The following is a 24,485-nucleotide window of genomic DNA, read 5'->3' on the forward strand; positions in this document are numbered from 1 at the left end:
CACCTCACTCAGTCAGCTCCTGCTGCGACCTGTTATGTACTAATTCCTCCCAAAAGAGAATGAGTTGTGAGTGATAATGAACGTATGGGCAGATGTAGTTGTGTGTATGTGATGCCTCACATGGTTGAATAGCTATGGGATATGTCTGAGTGAGTCATGCCTGTGAAGGATGCAATAGTATGAGGAGTGTGAATGGCAGTGTACAGTTTAATAATGGCAGGTGTGTTGAGGTTATGATGCTGGTGTTGGTGCAGTTATTGAGAAACCTGTGTTTGTGAACTGGGATCTTACCTTGACCACTCATGTCAAGCCATTAAATTTCTTGCAGTACTGGAGCAAAGTACTGGGAGCGGAACTCCTGGTTCTGACCTCCCAGGTGATGTGGCACATCAGCTGCCTCTGTGGCCTCCTCCCCCCCACCCTTGCAGGTTGAGGACATCCCTCTTCCTCTCCACCTCCTCCACCAGGACCTCCATACCGCATCAGAGAACATAGGAATATAGGCCTTAGGAGCAGGCGTAGGACATTCAGCCCTTCGAGCTTGCTCTGCCATTCAATAAGGTCATGGCTGATTTCATTGTGGCCTCAACTCCACTTTCCTGTCTGCCCCCCAAAACTCTTGACTCCCTTGTCTATCAAAAATCCATCTAACTCTATCCTGAATATATTCAATAACCCAACATCCACTGCTTTCTGGGAAGAGAATTCCACAAACGACCCGCAGAGAAAAAAATTCTCCTCACCTCAGTCATAAAATAGAGACCTCTTATTCTTAAACTATGTCCCCTAGTTCTAGTCTCCCCCACAAGAAGAAACATCCTCCTGGTATCCACCCTATCAAGCACCCTCAGGATGTTATATGTTTCAATAAAAAGACTTCTCATTCTACCAAACTCTAATGGGTATAGGCCCAACCTGTTCAAACTTTCTTCACAAGATAAGCCATTAATTCCAGGAATCAGTTCAGGGAATCTTTTCTGAACTGCTTCTAATGTAATATCCTTTCCAAAAAAGGAGACCAAAACTGTACACAGTATTCCAGATGTGGTCTCACCAAGACCCTGTACAGCTGCAGTAAAGCTTCTCTATTCTTATATTCCATTCCCCTTGCAATAAACCCCAACATTCCATTCGCCTTCCTAATCACTTGTTGTACCTGCGTACTAACTTTTTGTGATTTATGTACCAGGTCACCCAGATCCCTCTGTACCACGGAGTTCTGTCATCTCTCTCCATTCGGATAGAACTTGGCTGTCCTCGTTCTTGGCCCTTGAGAAATCCTTCGCCTTCCGGCCATTGCACTCCACACTTTCAATGGAAGTGAGTGAGCGCAGGCAGCATGTACAGTTCCATTAAAACTGTATCTAATCAGTGTTTGAATGGTATACCAACAGTTGTTGGTTCCTGTGCCTACAGTCACGTTCAAATCATCAATTTGCTGAAAACTGCGTCCTAAATCCAGACTTTCAAACAGGGGTGTCTTATTAACACAATGTTTAAAATAGCCCTTAGATTGCTTTAAAAAAAATGTATTCTTTCATGAGATGTGAGCTGGGCCAGCATTTATTGCCCATCTTAATTGCCCTTGAGAAGGTGGTGGTGAGCTGCCTTCTTGAACCGCTGCAGTCCATGCGGTGTGGGTACACCCACAGTGCTGTTAGAAAGGGAGGTCCAGGATTTTGACCCAGTGACAGTGAAGAAACAGCGGTATAGTTCCAAGTCAGGATGGTGTGGGGCTTGGAGGGGAACTTGCAGGCGGTGGTGTTCCCATGCATCTACTACCCTTGTCCTTTGAGGTGGTAGAGGTCACGGGTTTGGAAGGTGCTGTAGAAGGAGGCTTGATGTGTTGCTGCAGTGCATCTGGCATATGGAACACTCCGCTGCCACTGTGCACCAATGCTGGAGGGGGTGGATGTTAAAGTTGGTGGGTGGAGTGCCAATTAAGTGGGCTCCTTTCTATGGTGTCAAGCTTCTTGATTGTTTTTGGAGTTGCACTCATCCAGACAAGCGGAGAGTATTCCATTACACTCCAGTTGTGTCCTGTAGATGGTAGACAGGCTTTGGGGAGTTAGGAGGTGAGTTACTGTCCGCAGATTTCCCAGTTTCTGACCTGCGCTGGCAGCCACAGTATTTATATGGCTGGTCCAGTTCAGTTTCTGGTCAATGATGACCCCACACCCACTCTCCAACCAACCCACCATCCCCCCAACAAATGTTGGTGGTAGGGAATTCAGTGATGCTAGTGCCATTGAATGTCATGGGGAGATGGTTAAATTCTCTCTTGATGGAGATGGTCATTGCTTGGCACTTGTAGGGCGTGAATGTTACTTGCCACTTGCCAGCCCAAGCCTGAAAAAAATTACACAGCAATACTTTAAATCAATAGGACATGAGACACAAGGGATTAAGACTGGGATATCACCACGTCAGGTTCGAAAACTGAATTCCTCACAAGAATTCCCCACTGATGGTGACAATTGGAGGTAGATTTTTCATTACAAATAAGCAAGTCGTGAAATGGTTTACCCTCTCTGGCCAATCCTCACAACGCGGAGATCTTCTCCATACTTGTTCTTGATCCATTTGATACCTTGCAACTGGGGATCAATCACCAGTGGCCAGCGCTCACAGCTGGTCAAGATGGTAGCATTCTCTGTAGACATTCTGTCAGCAGGGAGGCTTTCGTTCTGCCAGGTGGCAACATCTGCATCATCTGTCAGCATGGTCAAGGGATCCAAATCAGAGGTTACCGGTATTGGAACCTGAACATGGGAAAAACATAGTGTTTAAGCCACTAACATTAAGACTGTAGTATCACAGCACAACATATGTAAGGCCTTTGCTTTCTCTTCAACAACTGTTTTTTTTTAATCCGCTTGCTCTTTCGAAACTGCTAACTTTCCAGAAGTACAGTGGATGTAATGTTTATGGATTTACTGAAAGCATTCAATAAGGTTTCTCACACGAGGATCGTTAATAACATATGAAAAATGACAGACATGTAAAGAACTGCTGATCTATCAAACCTGTCCCACGGCCTCATGCATCACAGACACAGACTTCCTTCCCCACTTGGAGGCAAAGAGCCTCCCAGAAGAGCTGGAAAAACAGGTGTAAACCCAGGTTAATGAGGGGGAAATTTCTGTACAATTCCCCTCCCAACTCCCCTGAGTGATTGAAACTTGTACAGGAGACCAGCTTGGCCCTGAATAACATTACAAGGCAGGTACAAAGCATCAGCCTTATGGTGCAAGAGGAAATGCAGTAGCATGTGTAGAAAATTATCTGATTGAACAGGAAAAAGAGAATTAGTGGGAATGGGCATTGCAATGATTCAAAAAGTGTTAGAAATGGAACAGCACAGAGGTTATCAGTGCTGGGTTCAATTTAGTTCTTAGCGCAATAAAGATGATTTGAACTATGGATTAGGATACACAATCCAAAAACTTTTTGACAGCACAAAAGTAGGGTGTTTGAAAAATAGGGAAGAGAACTGTAAGCGACTTCAGGAATGCATAAGACAGTTTAATTTAATGGGCCAACTGTTGGCAGCTGCAATTTAGTGTGGATAGGTGTAGATAATACAGCTGGGGAAGAAAAACTAGAAATGGGACTACACAATCAAAGAAAGGTGTAGATGAACAAAGAGATTTAGAAATTCAAGTATTTAATTCTCTGAAATTGTAAGTGCAGTAAAAAGGCCAGTTTATTTGTATATATATTACACACATATGTAAACAGTAGCATTTTCATTATCCAAAACAAAAACAGAATTACCTGGAAAAACTCAGCAGGTCTGGCAGCATCGGTGGAGAAGAAAAGAGTCGACGCATTTTCATTATGTCTGAAGACTAAGTGGTACAAAAGATTTGTTGGAACACACTTAGAGTGCTGTGTGAAGTTCTGGAACTCACATTTTTCAAAAGGTATTAAAAAACTGGTTCAATACGATGACACAAGGGAAGAGAAACAGTGGTTAGGAGGAGAGTCCTAGATAGTGTGATTATTTCCAATGAAGCAGAGAAGGTTAAGGAAGAGTTTTTAGAGGTGTTTTAAAAATAAGAAGGATTTTGATGGGCTGAATATGGAAAGACTATTTCTTCTGGTTGGGGAGTTACGACTAAGAGAGTCAGGAAAGGGGTTAGAAGACATTTCTTTAGGAAGAACGCTGTTGGGGCTTTGCCGCAGGGAGCAGATGAGCCACAGAAAACTGCATCCTTTCAGGGAGACTCAAGTACACATTTGAAACAGAGAAATATACAGGTTTTCAAAGAACAATGGGAATAGTTTTGGATTGCTCCAATCAAAAGCCAGCACAGGCACAAAGGGCCAAATAACCTGATTTTGTGCTTTTGTGTTTAACCTTTTTTTGACCCACAACTGAGATTGGCTAACTTAGCACAGAGTGTGGATCAAACAGGGAAGTTCATCAATCCACATGGTTCAAGAATGTCTGGACAGGGAATTCACCTGCTAAACCACTTAGAGGAGTTTCACTTTTACTTTCAATGTTAACACCACGTTTGTCATTTGATAACGTGTGTAGGAGTTACATTAGTTAATCACAGGTTTCAAACAAAACACAAAACTTTCTTCCTGTGGCTCTATTTGTTCCCTAAATATTGACACAAATAATAAATTACAAAATAATTCCAATTAAAGTTCGACATGTTATTCTCTGCTGTGACAGTAACATTTCAGCCCATCAGAGACTAAAATTTCTGTAGGATTCATTGTTTAAGTCCCACCTACAGAGATGTTTTACATACTCTGAATATACGGGAGAAAGTTGCATGAAAGTGATTGGTACAGGTGTGAGCAAAACACAGCAATATTGGGAAATGGTGCTTGATTATTGGGGCTGGAATTTTGGCCCCTGCCTGGGCTGGTATTGGAGGTGAGTGGGAGTGAAAAATGGCCCTGCCAAATTTTCTTCTGGTCCCCCGGCTCTGTCCTGTCTCTGGACCATTTTTGCGGAGGTGAGATAAGGGCCGGTAGGGCTAGGGGTCACGAACGGTGGGTAACATATCAAACTCATTGTAGTAGCAGCCTCTTGTGGCCATTTGTGTATGACTGTATATATGGTCAAAGCGGAATAAACTAGTTTTCAGTTGGGTACTTTTGAATTCCATTTGCTGCACACAGTCTCTTTTCTGTCCTGCAAAGAAAGCACAGTCTGGCAACGAAGTGGGATTGTGGATGTCCCTAGCCAAACAAATTTGGTTAGAGAAGCTTCCTGTAAACCAAGAGCTGCATTGTGGGATTTTTTTTTTTGCTGGGAAATAGTTTTAAAAATCCAGTCTTGGTGAAAAGGCCATTTGGACAGGTGGGTGTTCTGACCTTCCAAAATGGCTGTATCAAAAGCGTAATATTTCTGACTGAAGCAGGCCCAGAAGGGTGTGAAATACTCGACAATTTGCTCGTCCTGGTAAAGCCAAAAGACACGCCACTGTCAGACATTCTGTGTAAGGTGGCAGCATTTCAGTCCTAACCCACTGGAGATCGCAGAGAGCTATCAGGAATCGGTTGTGCTGCATAGATATCTCCATAAGCTCTACCCAGTGGATTTAAAAGATCGCACGACACTCTTTCGAAGAACAGTCTGGGAATGCTCCTTGGTGTCCTGGACAATAATAATCCCTCAACCAATAATCATTGAAACAGATTATCCGGTCATTATCACATTTCTGTTTGTGGGAGCTTGTAGGGCGCAAATTGGCTGTTGTGTTTCCTACCTTACATCAGTGACAACACTTCAAAAGCACATCATTGACTTAAGCACATTGGAATGCCCTGGGTTTATGTAAGGGAACTATATAAAATGCAAATACTTCTTTCTTTATTTAACTGGAGGGGGGGTTAACTTCAGTGAGTTGAAAAGTTTAGAAGCAAAAAATGGGTAAGGAAAAAATATAGCTGAACCAGTAACCAAAGGAAGAATAGGGACAAAGAAGGAGATATTCTTCTGGGAACAGATGGCACGGGTGAACTACAAAATGAGAAATGAGTACTTTGCATCTGTACTCTCTATAAGAGAGTATGCTGCAAATGTAGCTATAAAGAAGAGGCAATAGAGAAACAGTATAGAACAAACATTGATGTAGAGAAAATGCTTAAAAAGCATTACTCAGAGTAAAAATATTCACCTGATCTGGATGGGATGCATCCCTGTTTACTGAGGGAAGTAAGGGTAGGAATTGCTGTGGCTCTGACCACAATTTTCCAATCCTCCTTGTTATGGGGACAATGCCAGAGGAATGGAGGCTTTCAAATGTTACGCCCCTTTTTAAAAAATGGGGAGAGGGATAAACCCAGCAAACTTCAGACCAGCCAGCCTAATGTAAGGTGATTGGCAAAAGAATCAGAGGCGACATGAAGGAACATGTTTTATTTACACATCAAGTTGTTGTAATCTGGCACTGCCTGAAAGGGTGTTTAAAGATGTTTCAATAGCAACGTCCTAAAGAGAATTGGATGAACACAAGGGGGTAAAAGGTTTACAGGGCTTTGGGACAAAGCAGGAAAGTGGGAAAAATTGGGATAAACTCTACCAAAGAAATAGTGCAGACACAATGGTCCAAATGGCCTGGCCATATATCGTAATACTCTATGATTCTAAGAAGGGGGTGTCATGCCTGGCTGATCTGTGGAATATCCCGCAGAGAGCTACAGAAGGGGCATTGGAGACCCTCTGGATTAAAGGAACAAGCAAGGTTCAGCATGCAAAAAAGATATGCAACGTGGAAACATTTACTTAAGCATCCGTAACTATAAATGAAATCAGCAAATTTAAATTGGGGAACATGAATTCTATATTGGATTTCACAGTAAAGTTTTGCTGCTTTGAACTGAAAACACATAATGCAGTGGAATCAAAACTATATTAAAGATATACAACTTGTTACGTGTTCAGATTTACCATAAGGTTCAATTGAAATTTAGACCATAAGACATAGGAGCAGAAATTAGGCCATTCAGCCCATCGAGTCTTCTCCGCCATTCAATCATGGCTGACAAGATTTTCAACCCCAATCTCCCGCCTTCTCCCCGTAACCTTTGATACCCTTACCAATCAAGAACCTATCTATCTCGGTTTTAAATACACTCAATGACCTGGCCTCCACAGCCTTCTGTGCCAATGAATTCCATAGATTCACCACTCTCTGGCTAAAGAAGTTTCTCCTCATCTCTGTTCTAAAAGGTCTTCCCTTTACTCTGAGGCTGTGCCCTCGGGTCCTAGTCTCTCCTACTATTGGAAACATTTTCCCCACGTCCACTCTATCCAGGCCTTTCAGTATTCTGTAAGTTTCAATCAGATCCCCCCTCATCTTTCTAAACTCCATCGAGTATAGACCCAGAGTCCTCAAATGTTCCTCATATGTTAAGCCTTTCATTCCTGGGATCGTTCTTGTGAACCCCCTCTGGACCCTCTCCCGGGCCAGCACATCCTTCCTGAGATACGGGGCCCAAAATTGCTCACAATATTCTAAATGTGGTCTGACCAGAGCCTTATAAAGCCTCAGCAGCACATCCCTGCTTTTATATTCTAGTCCTCTCGAAATAAATGCCAACATTGCATTTGCCTTCCTAACTACCGACTCAACCTGCAAGTTAACCTTAAGAGAATCCTGGACTAGGACTCCCAAGTCCCTTTGCACTCCAGATTTCTGAATTCTCTCCCCATTTAGAAAATAGTCTATGCCTCTATTCTTCCTACCAAAGTGCATGACCTCACACTTCCCCACGTTGTGATGTTATCCAAGCAGCTTGGACCCTCCCCATCCATAGTTTTACTAAATGATTAAGTTAGAGAAGAGACTGGTGTAAAATATGATATATGAAGGACGCTGTGGGCATTTCTGAATGATGTACATTGGAAGTCACCGGTCTGTCTTGCACTGAAGATTTTAAAAGGGTGGAGGCAATAATAATCACAAGTCTTGAGCAGACATTGGCCAGGATTTTCCGGCCTCCGCTGACTTTCAGCGGGACTGGACGATCCCGGCGGCGGGCATGGTCGGATAATCCCGTCCATTGTCTTCAGTCCTCTGTTGGGTCAGAATGTCAAATGAAGGATAGTATGATCCGAGATCCAAGTGCATCATTTGTCGATTACTGAGCATTATTTCAGTCAAGATTGGGAGGAGATAGTTGACCCACAACCTTCTCTGCGTAACATGGGGAGAGAAGTACATCCTTTGATAAAGGATAAAATAGGTGGGAGTTTATAAGCAACATAACAATTTAACAATTAATCACTTGAATGTGACTGCCTTTAAGACAGCCAGGCACTTTAGAGTCATTGCCTTGGGCTTTGGGATTTCTTCCATATTAATTATTTTCATTACTCTGCCTAATAATGTGGTAGAGTTATGATTTATTTCAAAACATGAAAGTTCCATTGCGAGGAAGATTGATTAAAAACATATTATTACAGTAAATAAATGATAACATTTTATTTATGTATTTTCAAGGCAGATAATGTAGGCCTATTAATCACATTGCTCATAATTGTGTATCTTAACTCTTTCAAACTCAAAGCTGTGTGTTGTATCACCATGGAAACCACTATCTGCTAATGGTTGTTGACACAGTATGTCAAAAAAAAAATGAACCACAATCTTATTAGACACATAAATCTCAGTTTCTCACCAAAACTCGATGGTGCTTATGCCAGATACATAAAGAGAGATATTTTAACATTGCTCAGTGACTACACTGTACAACTAAATTGGTGGCTCGCTTTCATATTACTTAGTGTCACATCGCTTTAGCAATACTCTCTAACATACAATGAGTAGGTTAAATCCTAAGAAAATACCATGCGGAGTAGCTCATTAATACCTTTTTGTGAACATCACCATGCATCAAGGATATGGGCACTCCAACAGCCCCTGCTGCCATTAAAGGGATTGAATGTAGATAAAACATCATCCAAACTAAATAGTATTTATTCTTTTTTCAAGGAAAACCATTAGGGGCTTAGCCAAACACTCCAATCTAATCTCAGTTTTTGCTGATGGTTATGAACAATTTCTGACATCATCTGAACCTCCTGATTAGACCAGGGCCTTCTACACGACATGCTGGAGTGTGGGTTAAAGTGCTGTGCAGCAAAGGTTTTGACCCAGAGGCTATATTACCCAGTTTGTAAGGCTTCCATAAGAGTTTTAAAGTAAAGTCCACTAAGCTGATTTTGGTAACGTAGTCACACTCCATTATTCAGAAGGAAGGCGATTGTCAAATGGAGGATGAGAGGTCCAATTTGTATGGCGCTGCTTTCGTTACCATGGCAACTCAACAACTGACAACGAACACACCAACAGAAATTGGTCAATTATTAGGCTCCACCAGACACACCAACGGCATCAGCTACAAGTGCAACCAAAAGTACATCACTTCTGATAACCCTCTAAAGATAGAGAAGTTTTGTAGTTTCAGACAGCAGATAATTAAGCTTACAGCAGCAATTTAATTTTTGAAATATTAATGCAAAATACAGAAAGAGTAAATAGCTGCCTCAATTCAGGGAGCACAAATGTATTGGTTACAGTGCTCTCTCTCTTGAATCCATTTGGTTCTATCAGCTAGCAGCTATGCTACCTATACTCTTGCCTAACTCACCTTGCTTTAACCAGAATGGTAAAACCATCTCACTGTTACTTGTCTCGTTCCAAAAAGATTATCTGCTGAAACATCTCCTTTCTACACAACCAAAGCAGGCATGTGTCAGGGCATCACTCATTGTTATGTCTTCTGCTTCCTATAAGTTAGAGTTAATCACACTTTAGGCTCAAAATGCTGGAGCTTCATCGAGTGCGTTCCTTGCTGTGCTCCAGCTAGCTGCTATGTAGACTGATACGATGGCCCGAATCTTCTGAGGATCGGCAATCACCATTGGATTGCCGCTCTACTCGTACTTTTCTGCGCCAAGACAGAGCTCCGCATTTCCCGCTGGGTCTTCCGATCCCGGCTTCTTCAGAAATGTGGAGCGTAGTTTCAGTCCGGTCGCTTCCCTGTAGCACTGGGTCGTCAGGGGAAGACAAGCTATGCCCCCTTTTCATGGCACGAGCTGCTGTTTTCTGGCAAGTGTTTAAAAGTCCCCAAGCTTCTCAATGTGTTTATGAGGGGCCTAGATAGGGTAGGCAGGAAAGACTTGTTTCCCTTAGCTGAGGGGTCAATTAACAGGGGGCATCAATTTAAGGTGATTGATAGAAGGGTTAGAGGGGGCATGAGGAAAAGCGTTTTCACCCAGAGGGTGATGGGCGTCTGGAATTCACTGCCTCAGTTGGTGGTTGAAGCTGAAACTCTCAACTCATTTAAAAGGTACTTGGATCTGCATCTGAAGTGCTGTAACCTGCCAGGCTACGGACCAGGTGCTGTAAAGTGGGATTAAAAGAGCAGCTAGTTTCTGGTTTCTCTTTTGGCTGATGCAGGCACGATGGGCTGAATGGCCTCTGTCTGCATTGTAACTTTTCTATGGTTCTATGGAATGGGTGAGTGTGTAGGTGTGTAAGTGGGTAGAGAGACAGTTGGGTCAGGTGAAAGGTGGATACGGTGACAGGTGGGTAGGGTGGCAGGTGAGTAAATTACACAGCCAGGCAGGGTGGCAGGTGAGTAGGATGGCGGCTGGGTATATTACACACAGCCAGGTAGGGTGGCAGGTGGGTAAAGTCAATCGGTGGGTAGTCAAGTCAGGAGGGGAGTTCGAGGGGGTGGGGTAGGTGGTGGGGGGTGGGGATGGTGGTTGGGGGGGGAGCCGGGTGGTGCGGCTAGTCAGGCTGGGTCGGGGGGAGAGGTTGGGGTTTGGAGGGTGGTAAAGTAGGGTTGCTGGGGGAGTCAGGGGGTGAGTTAGCTGGTGGAGGCTAGTTAGGTCAGGTCTGGGTGGGGGAGTCAGGGGGGTCGAGGTGGGAGTCACAGGTGTGGGGGGATGTCAGTGCGAGTGACTAGAGAGGTCAGTTGTATAGTTACCCAGGAGTTAAACTAGGATTTTTCTGCCTAACATTTTCTGGGTAACTTTCCAGGTAAATAAGTCAGAACGGTCTGAAGTCTCTGCCTCTAAGTCCGAGTCAGCGATTTTTTCCAGAGGGTCCCAGAGAGCAGGGGAATTGCCCATCAGAAGTTCAAACTTCCTAGGCAATTCCCATGAAGTCGGTGCATTGGGACTTCTATGGGGTCCTGAAGTGCATTTTGCGGGGGAGGGAGGGTGGTTTATGTCTGGCCTCCAACGATCCAGAGACTGGAAGATCTGAGCTATTGTTACTCGCCGCATTACAGCAGTGCAACAGTGAATGTGGCACCCCAGCGTATATATTCACATAACAGTTAGTTCCTAGCTCTTTACAAATACTATAACAATACAACACTCGCACAGAAATTGCAGCTTTAATAAAGCTGCCACTCCACTCTTTTAAGTAATGATTTTCCTGCCAAAAATGATTGTGTATTGTAAGAATTATGCAAAATACTACAACAACATACTGACCAGTTTAACAGAATCTCACTAGTGTACAGAAATTTTTAATCATGGTAAGATGTCTAGGTCACAACTGGAAGAATTTATGATGTTACATGGCCGTACATGGTTTGTGACAGGCACATTCATTTATGGTCTTATCACGGGGCTACCTAGGCTACTCATTTAGTCAATACACATTTGAAAACAGTTGTCTTTTTATATTCAGGCAGCAGGAATGAAGTGGATAGTTATGCATTCGGGAAACCCGAGGAATGGGTTTCCTTCAGACCCTGCCACATTCAACAGAAGGACCATGTTTTTCTACCATTTCCCAGCTGCAGCCAGTGAGATTAAGGGAAGAGAGGGATGTGGGGGAGTTTGAAGGCAAGTATTGGTGGATGTCAGAGTGGAGGAAAGATTGGAGACCTGTGTTGGTGGAGATCAACAGCTGTTGCTAGGGGAGACAGGAGGCCAGGTGGCCAAGGCGGGAAAGAAGATTGGAACGGCTGAGGAGGAGATCAGAAGTTTCAGAGTCCGGGGGGGGATTGGAAGGCTCGGGGATAAGATCAGGAGTGTCAGTGAGGAAGATTGGAAGGTCCAGGAGTTGATTGGAAGGGTCATGAGCAGAGATCTATAGGGTTGTGGGGATTACGAAGATTGGGTGGAGGTTGGGAGGGTCAGGTGAAGAGATGAGAATGGCTGGCATGGTAAATTGGAAGGGTCTAAGGGAGATCGGAGGCTGCAGCCAGCAATTGCAGAGAAGAGAGGAATCAAAAGATTGGAGAGGCTGGGTTGGAGATCAGAAACGCTGGGTCAATGTGGTTCAGGTGCGGGGGTAGATTGCATTGACAAAGGGTGAAAGGAGCAACCAATTGTGGGGACAAGCTGATCTTGGGGTGGGGTAAGCAAATTAGCTTGGTGATCCAAGAGAGGCACTCAGTCCTGCACTGGAGTATCAGCTTTGAGTTTTGTATCTCAAACCCTGGGGTGGGGCTTGAACTCGAAATCTTGTGATGCAGAGGCAAGAGTGCAAGCACCTGAGCCATAGCTGACATGAGGGGTGAATTAGTGTGCTGGGAGGAGGGCAGGATTAGGATGTCTCTCGGATGCTTCAGGATCATGAGTGTGGAGCAGATTCAAAAAGGGCAAACAGTGGCATAGTGGTAATGTCATTGGATTAGTAATCCAAAGTAATGCTGGGGGCATGGGTTCAAATGATAGCTGGTGGAATTCAAATTAAATTAATTTATAAAGTTTGGAATTATAAAGCTAGTCTCGGTAATTGTGACCATGAATCTATCATTAATTGTTGTAAAAACCCGTCCGGTTCACTGATATCCCTTGGGAAAGGAAATCTGCTGTTCTAACCTGGTCTGGCCTACATGTGACTCCAGACCCAATTTTAACTGCCCTCTGAAATGGCCTAGTAAGCCTCTCGGTTCAAGAACAATTGGGGATGGATAACAAATGCTGGCTTTGCCAGCGACACCCACATCCCATGTTATGACACAGCAGTTGGCTCAGTTGTTTAAATACCAGGGGGAAACAAATCCCCAAATTATTCAATCCCAGGTAAATCTTCACTAAAGCAACATTAACCCATAGACTTTAAACAGACACCAGGCAAAGCACATTTGACCGTACAAATTCAAAATGAGGTTCCTTGCAATTCAGTTCCTTTGCAGGCACAGTTGTAGGTTTACAGGCTGGTTAGATCTTAAATGTCCCTGAATTACACACACAAACTCCTTCTTGTTTATACCTAGCTTTTCCTTTGAATGTAAATTTTCCATTGTATCACCAGGCTTTAAATGTTACATCGCCTAACAATAATATCCTTTCATTCCACCAATTTTACTAGTAAATGAAAAAAATAAACACATTGCTTGGCATCTTCTAGCTCGGTGCAAGATTTTACTCCCACTCTTGAATTCTTTATTCAACAAATGCAAACTTACACTTTACCTTCTATCCTCCTTACTGTTTATCCAATTAACACCTCAAACCACTACACATCAAAGCATCCAGACTATCTGGCTTTAATCCAATTAAGACACATACAGTCAAACACGTAGACACAGACCCCACTAAAATTCCATTTTAAAAATAATTTCCAATAATATTATAGACATTAATGCCTCATCATGACACCCATGAAAGAATAAAAAGAGAAAAAAATTTGACTTTCCAACTAGTCTGTCATTTTCATCTGTTCCGACCATATGTTCACAGTGACACGGGTGCAAATTAGTAAAAGTTAAATTGATAACCGACATCAAGAAGTCCTTCTTCACAGGTGGAGTGAGTTGCATTAAGTGAACTTCAGACAGAGTGGTGGAGGCAATGATGTTGGAATCATTCAAGAAATAGGATACGGCAGTGGAGAGACAATCACAGTTACTTTACAGTGCGGAAGGAGGCCATTCAGCCCATCGAGTCTGCACTGGCTCTCTGAAAGAGCATTCCACCTAGTCCCACTCCTCTGCCTTATCCCCGTAACCTTGCACATTCTCTCTTTTCAGGTAGCAATCCAATTCCCTTTTGGATTCCTTGATTGAATCTGGCTCCACCACCCTTTCAGGAGGTTTGTTCAGGACTCCAACCACCCTCTGGGTGAAAAAACTTTTCCTCACATCACATTTACTCCTTTTGTCAATTATTTTGGATCTGTGCCCTCTAGTTCTTGATGTTCACTTGAGCGGGAACAGTTTCTCACTATTTGCCCTGTCCATACCCTTCAGGATTTTGAATACCTCTAGCAACTCTCCTCCCAGCCTTCTTTTCTCCAAGGAAAAAAGCCCCAACCTCTCTAATCTATCCTCATAGCTACAGTTCCTCATCCCGGACTAGAGTCTTTACGGTCAATTGTCCATCGCCATCTGTAGCTCCCTACTGAATCTATCTCATTGTCTTTTTTTAAAACCAGCATCAGAATGATTGCTCCACTCAGCACTCCATCAAAAAAAAAATCAAAGAAACTGTAACTAAAGAAGAATAAAAATCTGACAGTGAGTATATGTATTGATCTGATACTGGGATTCTGATTTTGATTGTAAATGGTGTAGGAACATTAAAAATGAGGTTTATAACAAGTTTGACAAGTGCGCAAGCCTTGCCACAGTGATTTATGACGTCACTAAAACAGTTGGCTGAGATGTCACTTTGCTAACCATTAGCTCAGGTTATTTTTTTGCTGATGCACTCTTCTGCTGATATAAGTAATAAAACACAAACCATTTAAAGTAAAATGCCAGAATAAAGGAAAACTAATAAAGAAGAAATGTTTCAAGGGGAAATAAGTAGATGACAGTCCTTGAGCAGAATAAATGAGAGCTTTCAATTATTAAAAAAAGCAGTACACAGTTTATGAAGCATTTTTGTCTTCATTTCCATTTAGCTGAATGATATGCTTTGCTAAAATATTTATAGGAAAAGAATTCCTGATATGCTTTAAACAGTAAGTTGCTTTTGTTCATAACTGTGGCACTTAATCAGATTTACCAAGAGCCATTGTTGCAGCTGAACATGACTTGCTATATAAATGTGCGGACAATTGGCTGATACCAATTCTACATAATGCTAATAATGCAGAGCTGTCAACTGTCCAATTTTCCACTAGTTATGTGAACAAAAAATGATAATGCTACTTTAAATCCTGTCGCATCATGCAAATTTGAATGAAGTCCAAACTGATTAAATGAAAGCTTCCAAACTCTGCTGACTGTAAGCATTAAGCACATCTGGCCAGCTTCAACCTACTTTCAAGTAGACATTAATTCTACAGATTAGAAGTGTCCAGATTTCATCAGATTTCTTAAATACAGAGTGGGAGGAAGGTGGTGGGTCGGGGTGGGTGTAAGGAAAACCCACATTAAATGGCATGGATGAATTATCAGAAGGTAGAGGTTAAGAAGTAACTAGCACTGGATGAGCAATGTTGCCTTGGGCAAGATTGATGGCTCGTGCTGGCATTACTTCTCAGAGGGCCTGTAGAAATGGACTGTTGGCATTTCATAAAAGCAAAAAACTGCGGATGCTGGAAATCGAAAACAAAAACAAAAATACCTGGAAAAACTCAGCAGGTCAGGCAGCATCTGTGGAAGGGAGCACAGTTAACGTTTCGAGTCCGCATGACTCTGAGTCATGCGGACTCGAAACGTTAACTGTGCTCCCTTCCACAGATGCTCCCTGACCTGCTGAGTTTTTCCAGGTATTTTTGTTTTTGTTGGCATTTCATCTTGGACCAATAACAAAGGTCTTCTACCAAAAGATGCCCTGTAGGAAAATACTCCTTTCTTTTGGCTTTTTGATCATTCAGATCACAGCGTCTATGAGTCAAATCCCCATGTTTAAATTCCACAAAATGGCGATCTTGTCCCGTTAACACTATAGGTCCAGTTTTTGCAGTTCCTCAAATTCACCACCAGGATAAGAGAGCCAAAATAGCAACAATGTCAGTGCATTGATGCAAGCAACTATCAAAGCAAAAGGCATATAAGGAACTGTGAACATGTGATGACTCAACAAAGCAGACATGTTTAATCAAGAAACAGTTAACTTTATTACAGATAGATCTACAGATGCCTTCACACTCGACTAGGACTCTCGTCAGGAAGCTCCGCCCTCCCGGATTGCCCGCACTGTAAGATCACTGGTCAGAGCCCCTGCAGTACATCATGTGACCCCTGATTGATAGAAAGGAGGGACTATACTCCCAGTTACCACAGAACAGTAATCTGACACACATCTCTAGTTGTTTTTACATTGGCCTTGCTTTAGTTTGGATTATAGGAAACTGTTATCCATTAACCAGCTTTCAGCATTTAATATGGATTTTCATCAATCCACAACTCTACTACTAGAATTATGGAACCAGCATCAGTGTCAACAACTGGAGACCAACTGCTGGATGGAAGTCACCCAGGGTACAAACTAAACATGGTCAATAACAAAGCTGCTAATATTGAAAGCAGAAGTCAAAGGGTTTTTTTTGCCAGGATTTAGCATCTCATTGAAAAGGAACAGTAACATAGAGGACAGCACTGTTAAAAGAGTGAGCCTGTTTTATGCTTGAAACCCAGTAACAAGTCAAGGATGATCAAGATAACAAGCCAAAATACCTTGGAAGAATACTTACATGGCAGTGAAAACCACAGGAAGTGATGTTTTGAGTTTTATATACATCGGATATTCCGGAATAAGCAAATATAAAATTGGATGTTCAAAGGTTCTCTCAAAACTCACTTAAAATGTTAAAACTGTATGAGTATTAAGCAAAAGATGATAAAAATAAAGATTTAACTAATAATTTGCAAAAATAACAACATTTATATGACATTGCAACCATAGCATTTGTTTACATAACGTATAGATGTAACTAAATATCATCTGTGGGGAAAGGTTTACTCAGGTAACAAACCAAGTCAATTTCTTAATAGGTAGAATTGTTGAAACTTCTGCATGATGCACTCCTTACTTTGAGTTGCCCAAGATAAGGCTTCCACATTCCATCCATTAGATCCTGTCTGTACTTCTTGGTGAAGTAGCCCAGATATGAAACAAAGGCAGTGATGAGGAGCACATCTCCACACAGCGTGCTCTCCTGTTGCTTGAAGGTACGCACAGCTTCAGCCCAACGTACATTTTCTGAGGCCAGGCCACCAACCTATGAAGAATACATTGCTTTGAAACAGGTCACACTGAATGAATAATGGATATATTTCCAAAGCAAACTAGCTACTTAAGGTATAGGAACCACTAGTGCTTTGACAAGGCTGTAAGCAGGGGGTATAAAAGAAACATTTAGGGCCAGATTTTCATCAAGGAGATGGGAAGCAGGAGCCAGGAAATTTCCTGCTCGGTCCTGGAGGAGCCCACCCACCTTATTTTTGTGCCGGGGAGGGGAGTATGGTCTGGAGATGAGTCCACTGCTTCCAGAGGCAAGCCTGAGGCGGCAACTGAGGCAGGAAGATGATGAGTTTGGCTGGGTCATTAGCCCTGTTATATTCATGTCATTAGGTCCTTTTGCACTCATCCCTCAAGCATCACCCCCATGTCCCATCCATGCCCTCATGGCCCCTCGTGTCTCCCATGCCCCCTCCCAATATGCACTTGGTACACAACCAACTATATAATACTGTTAAGTCTTTGGAATGCTAATGAAACTAATGAAGCAGCTATTCAAAAATCCCTTGAGAAACATTGTCTGTCCATCTGGTCAGCTTCTGTTGCTACAGTTGCCAGATCTAAATGTTTGGGCTGAGCTCTAAGAATGACGAATAGACTCACCCTGGAAGGGGTTTATTTACGCAGTTGCAAAGGGGACTGCTAGCTTTGTTTGATTGACAGATTTATTTCCTTGTAATAACTTGAGTTTTGTTTGAAGTGCCTGTGTGTTAATTTGGACAAGATTAAGAGGTGTAAAGTGATTAAAGGTTTCCTCAATGGGACTTTGCCTGTGCTTGACAACTTCATGAAAAAGATAAGAGGGGCAAGGTTTTTCAAAAGGGATATTGAATGTCTGTTTTTTTTTGGGGTTCCCGACTCCAGACCAGGGTCACCCCGCGGCTCCCAACTCCTCCGAGGAGCCATGAATCATGTCTCCTGCAAAAGCTGGCCCAACGCCACCAAAAGTGCCAGAGTTCTGAAATTCCCGCTCCCACAATGGCAATGGCAGGAGTGCCAGGTGTGGGTTCACTCCCCGCACCAGCAAAGATTACCAGAACCGGAATGGTGGCGGGAATCCCGGAATCGGGTCCTGCCTGCCATTTCTAAAGCCCTTCCGTCTTTATTCAGAAATGGACGGCGGCATGAAAATCTGGCCCTAAGGCAGCAAATCTACTGTCATTGAAAGACCAAAGTCAGGACAAGATACGATAAATTGATTATTTCTTTCAAAGCAAAAGAGAAAAAAATGACTGTTTAACTCAAACAACCAACATTTGATGAAGTGCTTCTTTCACATTACTAAAGCTGGGGGGATTGAAACATGATGCATATTAATACCTATGCATAATGAGCCATCAGGTAGTCACAATGGACTTTCCTGATCAATAAGGAAAGAATGAAATTGCACTTCACATCTTTCAAAACTGATGTTTTGATGTCCCAAAGTGCTTTCACTTGGTAAATAAGTGTGTTCTGATACAGGTTTTAGCATAGTTTTATCAAGAAGATCCTGAGTACACAAAGTTAGCTTGAGTTAGAATACATATACGCAGTTACTTAGTGTAATAGGATTTTGCTGAATAAAACCTGCTGGAAGAATAATACATGTTTTGAGCAAATCAGGCAGTCCAGATATTTAAGATTAAATAAGAAGAAGCAGTGCGGCATTGGAAATTACTGGACAAAGAAAGAAATTAATTCGGTCTGCGACCTTGAGGGAGCTCAGGTAAGAATGAAGTCTTTGCAGTAGCCAAGGTTCTCCTCCTGTATTGTGAAAGTAAATCTATCTGCCACACCTGGCTGTCAAAGGTAAAAACAAAAATGGCTGTATAAAAGACTGGGAGCAGATTCGTTAGCCTGCACATCAAGGGAACACGGTATTGATCCAGACACAGGCAAGATGCCGCATGTTGTGAATATGCAATGGATGGACGAACACAAGCTTGTCCTAAAACAAGTATTACAGGATGTAGATCTATGAATATAATGGTTAATTGGATTTGGATGGACTATGGGATTGTAAATAAAAACAGAAAATGCTGGAAAAACTCAACAGCTCTGACAGCATCTGTGGAGAGAGAAACCGAGTTAACGTTTTGAGCCTAAATGACTCTTCTTTCTGTTTTTATTTCAGATTTCCAACATCTGCAGTATTTTGCTTTTATAGAATTGTAAAGTTATCCACCAAGTTAAATGTCTTGTGAGTTTCTTGAATCACCTGGCATGTCACCAACACAATGAGGTATCGTTGAAGTGCAGTCCCTGTTATAATGTAGAGGGCATGGCAGTCAATGGTCCGAAGGACTAAGATAAACGAGCAGGTAATCAGTTTTAATGGTTGAGTGATACATGCTGGCCGGGATATCAGAACTCCCCTGCTTTTCTCTGAAAAGTGCCAGCGAATCCTTTATGTCCCCTTGAGAGGACAGGCAGGGCTTAAAATCTCATCTGAATAACAGCACCTCCAAAAGTGCGACAGGGAAGCATCAGATTATGGACTCAAATCCCGAGAGCAGGGTTGAACTCACTATATTATGATTCACATGTGAGAGAGCTACCACACAACCAAAGATAACAGCTCAGTACACATCACAAAGTGTAGTCACTCTCACTAAGGTGTTAGGTAGCCCCCCCTATTCCATTTTCATATGTGTGTGTATCAACAGGCAGAATCAGCTACATTTATTTTCCATATCAGTAGTCCTCCTGTAGGGGAAGGGTCGCTGTCTAAGACCTTTCTGCCACAGCGCACCGAGAGACTGGGAACTGTTTAGAGCCCCTCGGGCTGTACAGCTCAAAATGAAAGGCTGTAAATGATTGTAATATTGTTTGTACTGATGCACCTGGTGTTACATTTGTATAAGTTTAACCTGGATTGTACCCTTGTAATGGTGTTTTTGAAATGGTTTGGAATGTGATTGAAGATATTTTATGAATAAAGTATATTTTTGCAAAAAAAAAAGTCCTCCTGTAGTGTTGTGTACCATGAGTTTTAGGGATTGACCTATTACAGGATGGGTTGCTGAAGTGCAAAAGTAGGGAAGGAAAGTACATCTCGAGTGAAAGAATTTGGGAAGAAATTTATAAGAGATCTCCTCAGAGAAAGTAAACTTTTGAGAGGAAGAAAGGTGTGTCATGAACCAGGGTTTTAAATTTAGGTAAGGCTATCTCTACAAGGGTGAGCTAGAAATTGATCACAGGAACTGGGCAGAATCATTTGTGGGCAGAACTAAAGGTGAACAGTGGAAGTGTCCAAAAAAGTATTCAGTACAAGACCTGCACATGTGCCTAAAGGGGAAGAGCTCTGCTTTTATGATGAAAACCTTGGTCAATAAAAAGATCATAAGAAATAGGAGCAGGAGAGGGCCATTTAGCTCCTCGAGCCTGCTCTGCTATTCAATAAGATCATGGCTACTCTGGTCTTTTCTGCCTGTCCACCATAACCCCTGACTCCTTATAGATCAGAAATCTATCAAACTCAGCCTTGAATATATTCAATGAAACAGCCTCCACTGCCCACTGGGGAAGAGAATTCCAAAGGCTAACAGCCCCCGAAAGGAGAAATTCCTCCTTACCTCAGTCTTAAATAGGAGACCACTTATTTTCAAACTGTGAGCCTTAGTTCTAGATTCCCCCCAAGAGGGGAAACATCCTCTCAGCATCTACCCTGTCAAGCCCCCTCAGAATCTTATATGTTTCAATAAGATCACCTCTCATTCTTCTAGACTCCAATGAATTTAGGCCAAACCTACTCAATCTTTCCTCATAAAACAACCTCTTCATCCCAGGAATCAGCCCAGTGAACCTTCTCTGAATTGCTTCTAATGCAAGTTTCTCCCTCCTTAAGTAAGCAGACCAAAACTGTACACAGCACCCTAGGTGTTGTCTCATCAGTGCCCTAAAGTTAAAGCAAGGCTTTGCTACTTTTCTACTCCATTTCCCTTGTAATAAGGTCAACATTCCATTTACCTTCTTCATAAATTGCTGACATTTTGTGATTTATGTCCAAGGATCTCCTCTGTACCTATCTTTGTATTGTCGGAAAATTTGGCTACAATACATTTAGTCTCATCATCCAAGCCATGAATATACATCATAAATAGTTGAGGCCCCAGCACTGATCCCTGTGGCACCCCACTACTTGTAGTTTGCCAACCTGAAAATGATCCATTTATCCCAACTCTGTTTCCTGTTAGTTAGCCAATCCTCTAACTAAGCAAATATATCACCCCAACATCATGAGCTCTTATCCTGTGCAGTAACCTTTTATGTGGCACCTTTCTGAATGTCTTTTGGAAATCCAAATACACTGCATCCACTAGTTCCCCTTTATCCATCCTGCATCCAACATCCAACATCCTCAAAGAATGCAAACAAGAGCCCCAAATTTGTCAAACATGATTTCCTTTTCACAAAATCATTTGACTTTGCCTGATTATTTTATGGTTTTCTAAATGTCCTCATCTGCTACTACGTCCTTAACATTGGATTCTAGCATTTTCCCAATGATAGATGTTAGGCAAACTGGTCTGTAGTTTCCTGCTTTCTGTCTCCCTCCTTTCTTGAATGGAGATGTTACATTTGCTGTTTTCCAATCCACTGAGATCTCTCAGAATCTAGGGAATTTTGGAAGATTTCAACCAATCCGTTAACCATCTCTGCAGCCATTTTTTAAAGACTCTAGGACATAGGCTATCAGGTCCTGGGGAACATATGAAAATGATGGACCTACATGCTGCCCATGTAGCCTATCTTACACAAGTGTGATGCCTTATGCATCATGATTCAGACATGCCTAGCCAGGTAATCTCCTGGGAGAGACAAAAAAACCATGAAAAAATCCTCAGGCCAATTCGGCAAAAGCTCTGGTAAATTCTTCTTCGACCATTTAAGCATAAAGAATATTTGCCTTCATTAACCAAAGCAGTGAATATTCAAGCTGGGGGGATATGCTGGGGTTGTATAAAACACCAGTTTGGCCACAGCTGGACTACTGCGTGTAGCTCTGGTCACCGCGCTATTAGAAAGATGTGATTGGACTAGGGAGATTACGAAGATGATTTATGAGGACATTGCCTGGACTGGAGAAATTTAGTTACGAGGATAGATTGGATAGGCTCGGGTTGTTTTCTCTGGAACAGAGGAGGCTGAGGTGTTACCTAACTGAAATGTATAAAATTATGAGGGGTCTAGATAGAGTGGATAGGAAGGCCCTATTTCCTTTGGTTGAAGGGTCCATAACCAGGGGACATAGATTTAGGGTAAAAGTTGGCAATTTAGAGGGGATTGGAGGGGGAAATCCTTTTACCTAGAGGTTGGCAGAAAACTCCCTACTGAAAGGCTGGTAGCGGCAGAAACCCTCAAGTACTTGGATGTGCACTTTAAATGCTGTAACCTACAAGGCTATAAACCTGGAGCTGGAAAATAGGATTCGGCTGGATGGTAACTTGCCAGCTGGCACAGGCATGATAGGTCAAATAGCCTCCTTCTGTACTGTGAACATCTAGGATTCTATGTTAAGTAATGGGAACCAGCCCCGGTGACCAAACTAACCCTGATTTATATTACAGGGTCAAAAAAGAATAAGATTTAAATGTTACATAATTTTAAAAAGTATATAGGATGAAGTGGTAATAGATATGCCAAGATTATAAAATCTAGTCATTCATAATGCATTCGTAAGTGAATGGTTTTATCAACAGACTTTTATGAGGAACGTTTGAGGACTCTGGGTCTATACTCGATGGAGTTTAGAAGGATGAGGGGAGGATATGATTGAAACTTACAGGATACTGAAAGGCCTGGATAGAGTGGACGTGGGGAAGATGTTTCCATTAGTAGGAGAGACTAGGACCCGAGGGCACAGCCTCAGAGTAAAGGGAAGACCTTTTAGAACAGAGATGAGGAGAAACTTCTTTAGCCAGAGAGTGGTGAATCTATGGAATTCATTGCCACAGAAGGCTGTGGAGGCCAGGTCATTGAGTGTATTTAAAACCGAGATAGATAGGTTCTTGATTGGTAAGGGGATCAAAGGTTATGGGGAGAAGGCGGGAGAACGGGGTTGAGAAACTTATCAGCCATGATTGAATGGCGGAGCAGACTCGATGGGCCGATTGGGCTAATTTCTGCTCCTATGTCTTATGGTCTTATGATGTTAATTAAACTTAACCTAAATGGCATGAATGAGCTGTTTTTCCAGTATTACTATTATTCAGTGTGTTAGAGGCTCTGACTTCCATGATTAAAAATGACGTTTGTCTTTGAGATTTGTTGCCCAAAATTGCATATCTGTTGAACTTTAAAGAAATTATCCAAGCAATTTTGTTCTGGTTCTAAAAGGATAATGATATTCATTGCTTAAGTTAACTGTTTATCAATATGAATTTTGCCATTATCAAAAGTGCCCTTGAGAATTCCAGTCAGGCCTTGATTAGGTCAATGTAATTCAGAAACTTATGCATGGCATCTCTTGTTCAACAGCAATCTCATCAAAGTGCTTGCAGCTGCACTGAGGAGGGGTTTCAATCCAACCATTTTAATTTCTACCTTCTGGAAATGAGAAGCAACAGCTTTTTGCTGCAGATTCATAACTGTGAGTAAAAAAGCGTGTGATCTCCATCATTCATTTGGGGCAATCTGGAACAAGATCATTCATTCAGAAGGCTTTAAATTTGTGGTCACTAAGCGTGGTGCACGATGCATTGTAATTTGAGTTAAAGAAGCTGACAGAACAGATAGGCTGGCAGAATTAAAAGGACACTAGAGGCTATCTCCTCTTTTTTGATCATGTGTACTTTCCACTGTCAGCACATTCAACCCAGTTAGAAGTTATATAGAAATAAAACATACTGCTGTGATTCAGTGCAGATCACAGGAATTCACCGCCTTTTGGCAGTGACCAAACAATTTGTTGTAAGGTGGCATCAAGCACAATGTGACCTTTCATTGAATCATCCTTCCAACTTTCTAAGATAAGAGCCTTTGACATATTGCATTGGGCACAAATTAAACTTGCCTTAAATCAATGGTGCAATACTACTCTCTATTGAAACATCACAAGATACTTAGGGGTCAGACCTGATTGGGAGCAGGAGGGTCTTTAGGGAGGTAGCCAAATTGCCGTTGAAAAGATGGCTTTTAACAAGGCCACTGGAGTTGGGAAGGAATATACCGAGATTAGGGAGTTACAAATGGTAGAGCAGAAGAAAAGTAAAACACACAATAGACCAGAGTTGAGCAGATGGTGCAAGCAGGGATATAGAGCTGGAAGAGGTTGTAGAGACTGGTATGACCACAGAGGAATTGCAAGACAAAGATGAGGATTTTAAAATCATGGTCCTGAAGAATGGCGAGCCAAGAA

The 24,485-nt window shown here is 42.3% G+C and overlaps 1 protein-coding gene across 2 annotated transcripts in view; it reads right to left on the reverse strand.

The window, feature by feature from the left end:
- Positions 1-24,485, reverse strand: part of dnah9 (dynein, axonemal, heavy chain 9) — a 563,627-nt gene that overhangs the window by 197,145 nt on the left and 341,997 nt on the right. For both annotated transcript variants that reach the window (XM_078570706.1, XM_078570707.1), the window contains 2 exons: positions 16,935-17,123; positions 2,527-2,762 (listed from right to left, as the gene is read on the reverse strand). In XM_078570706.1, coding sequence (XP_078426832.1) covers positions 2,527-2,762; positions 16,935-17,123 — 425 coding nt within the window. The remainder of the gene's footprint in view (positions 1-2,526; positions 2,763-16,934; positions 17,124-24,485) is intronic.

This window comes from Cetorhinus maximus, chromosome 24, assembly GCF_964194155.1.
Source record: "Cetorhinus maximus chromosome 24, sCetMax3.hap1.1, whole genome shotgun sequence".
In the NCBI taxonomy this organism is placed as follows: Eukaryota; Metazoa; Chordata; class Chondrichthyes; order Lamniformes; family Cetorhinidae; genus Cetorhinus; species Cetorhinus maximus.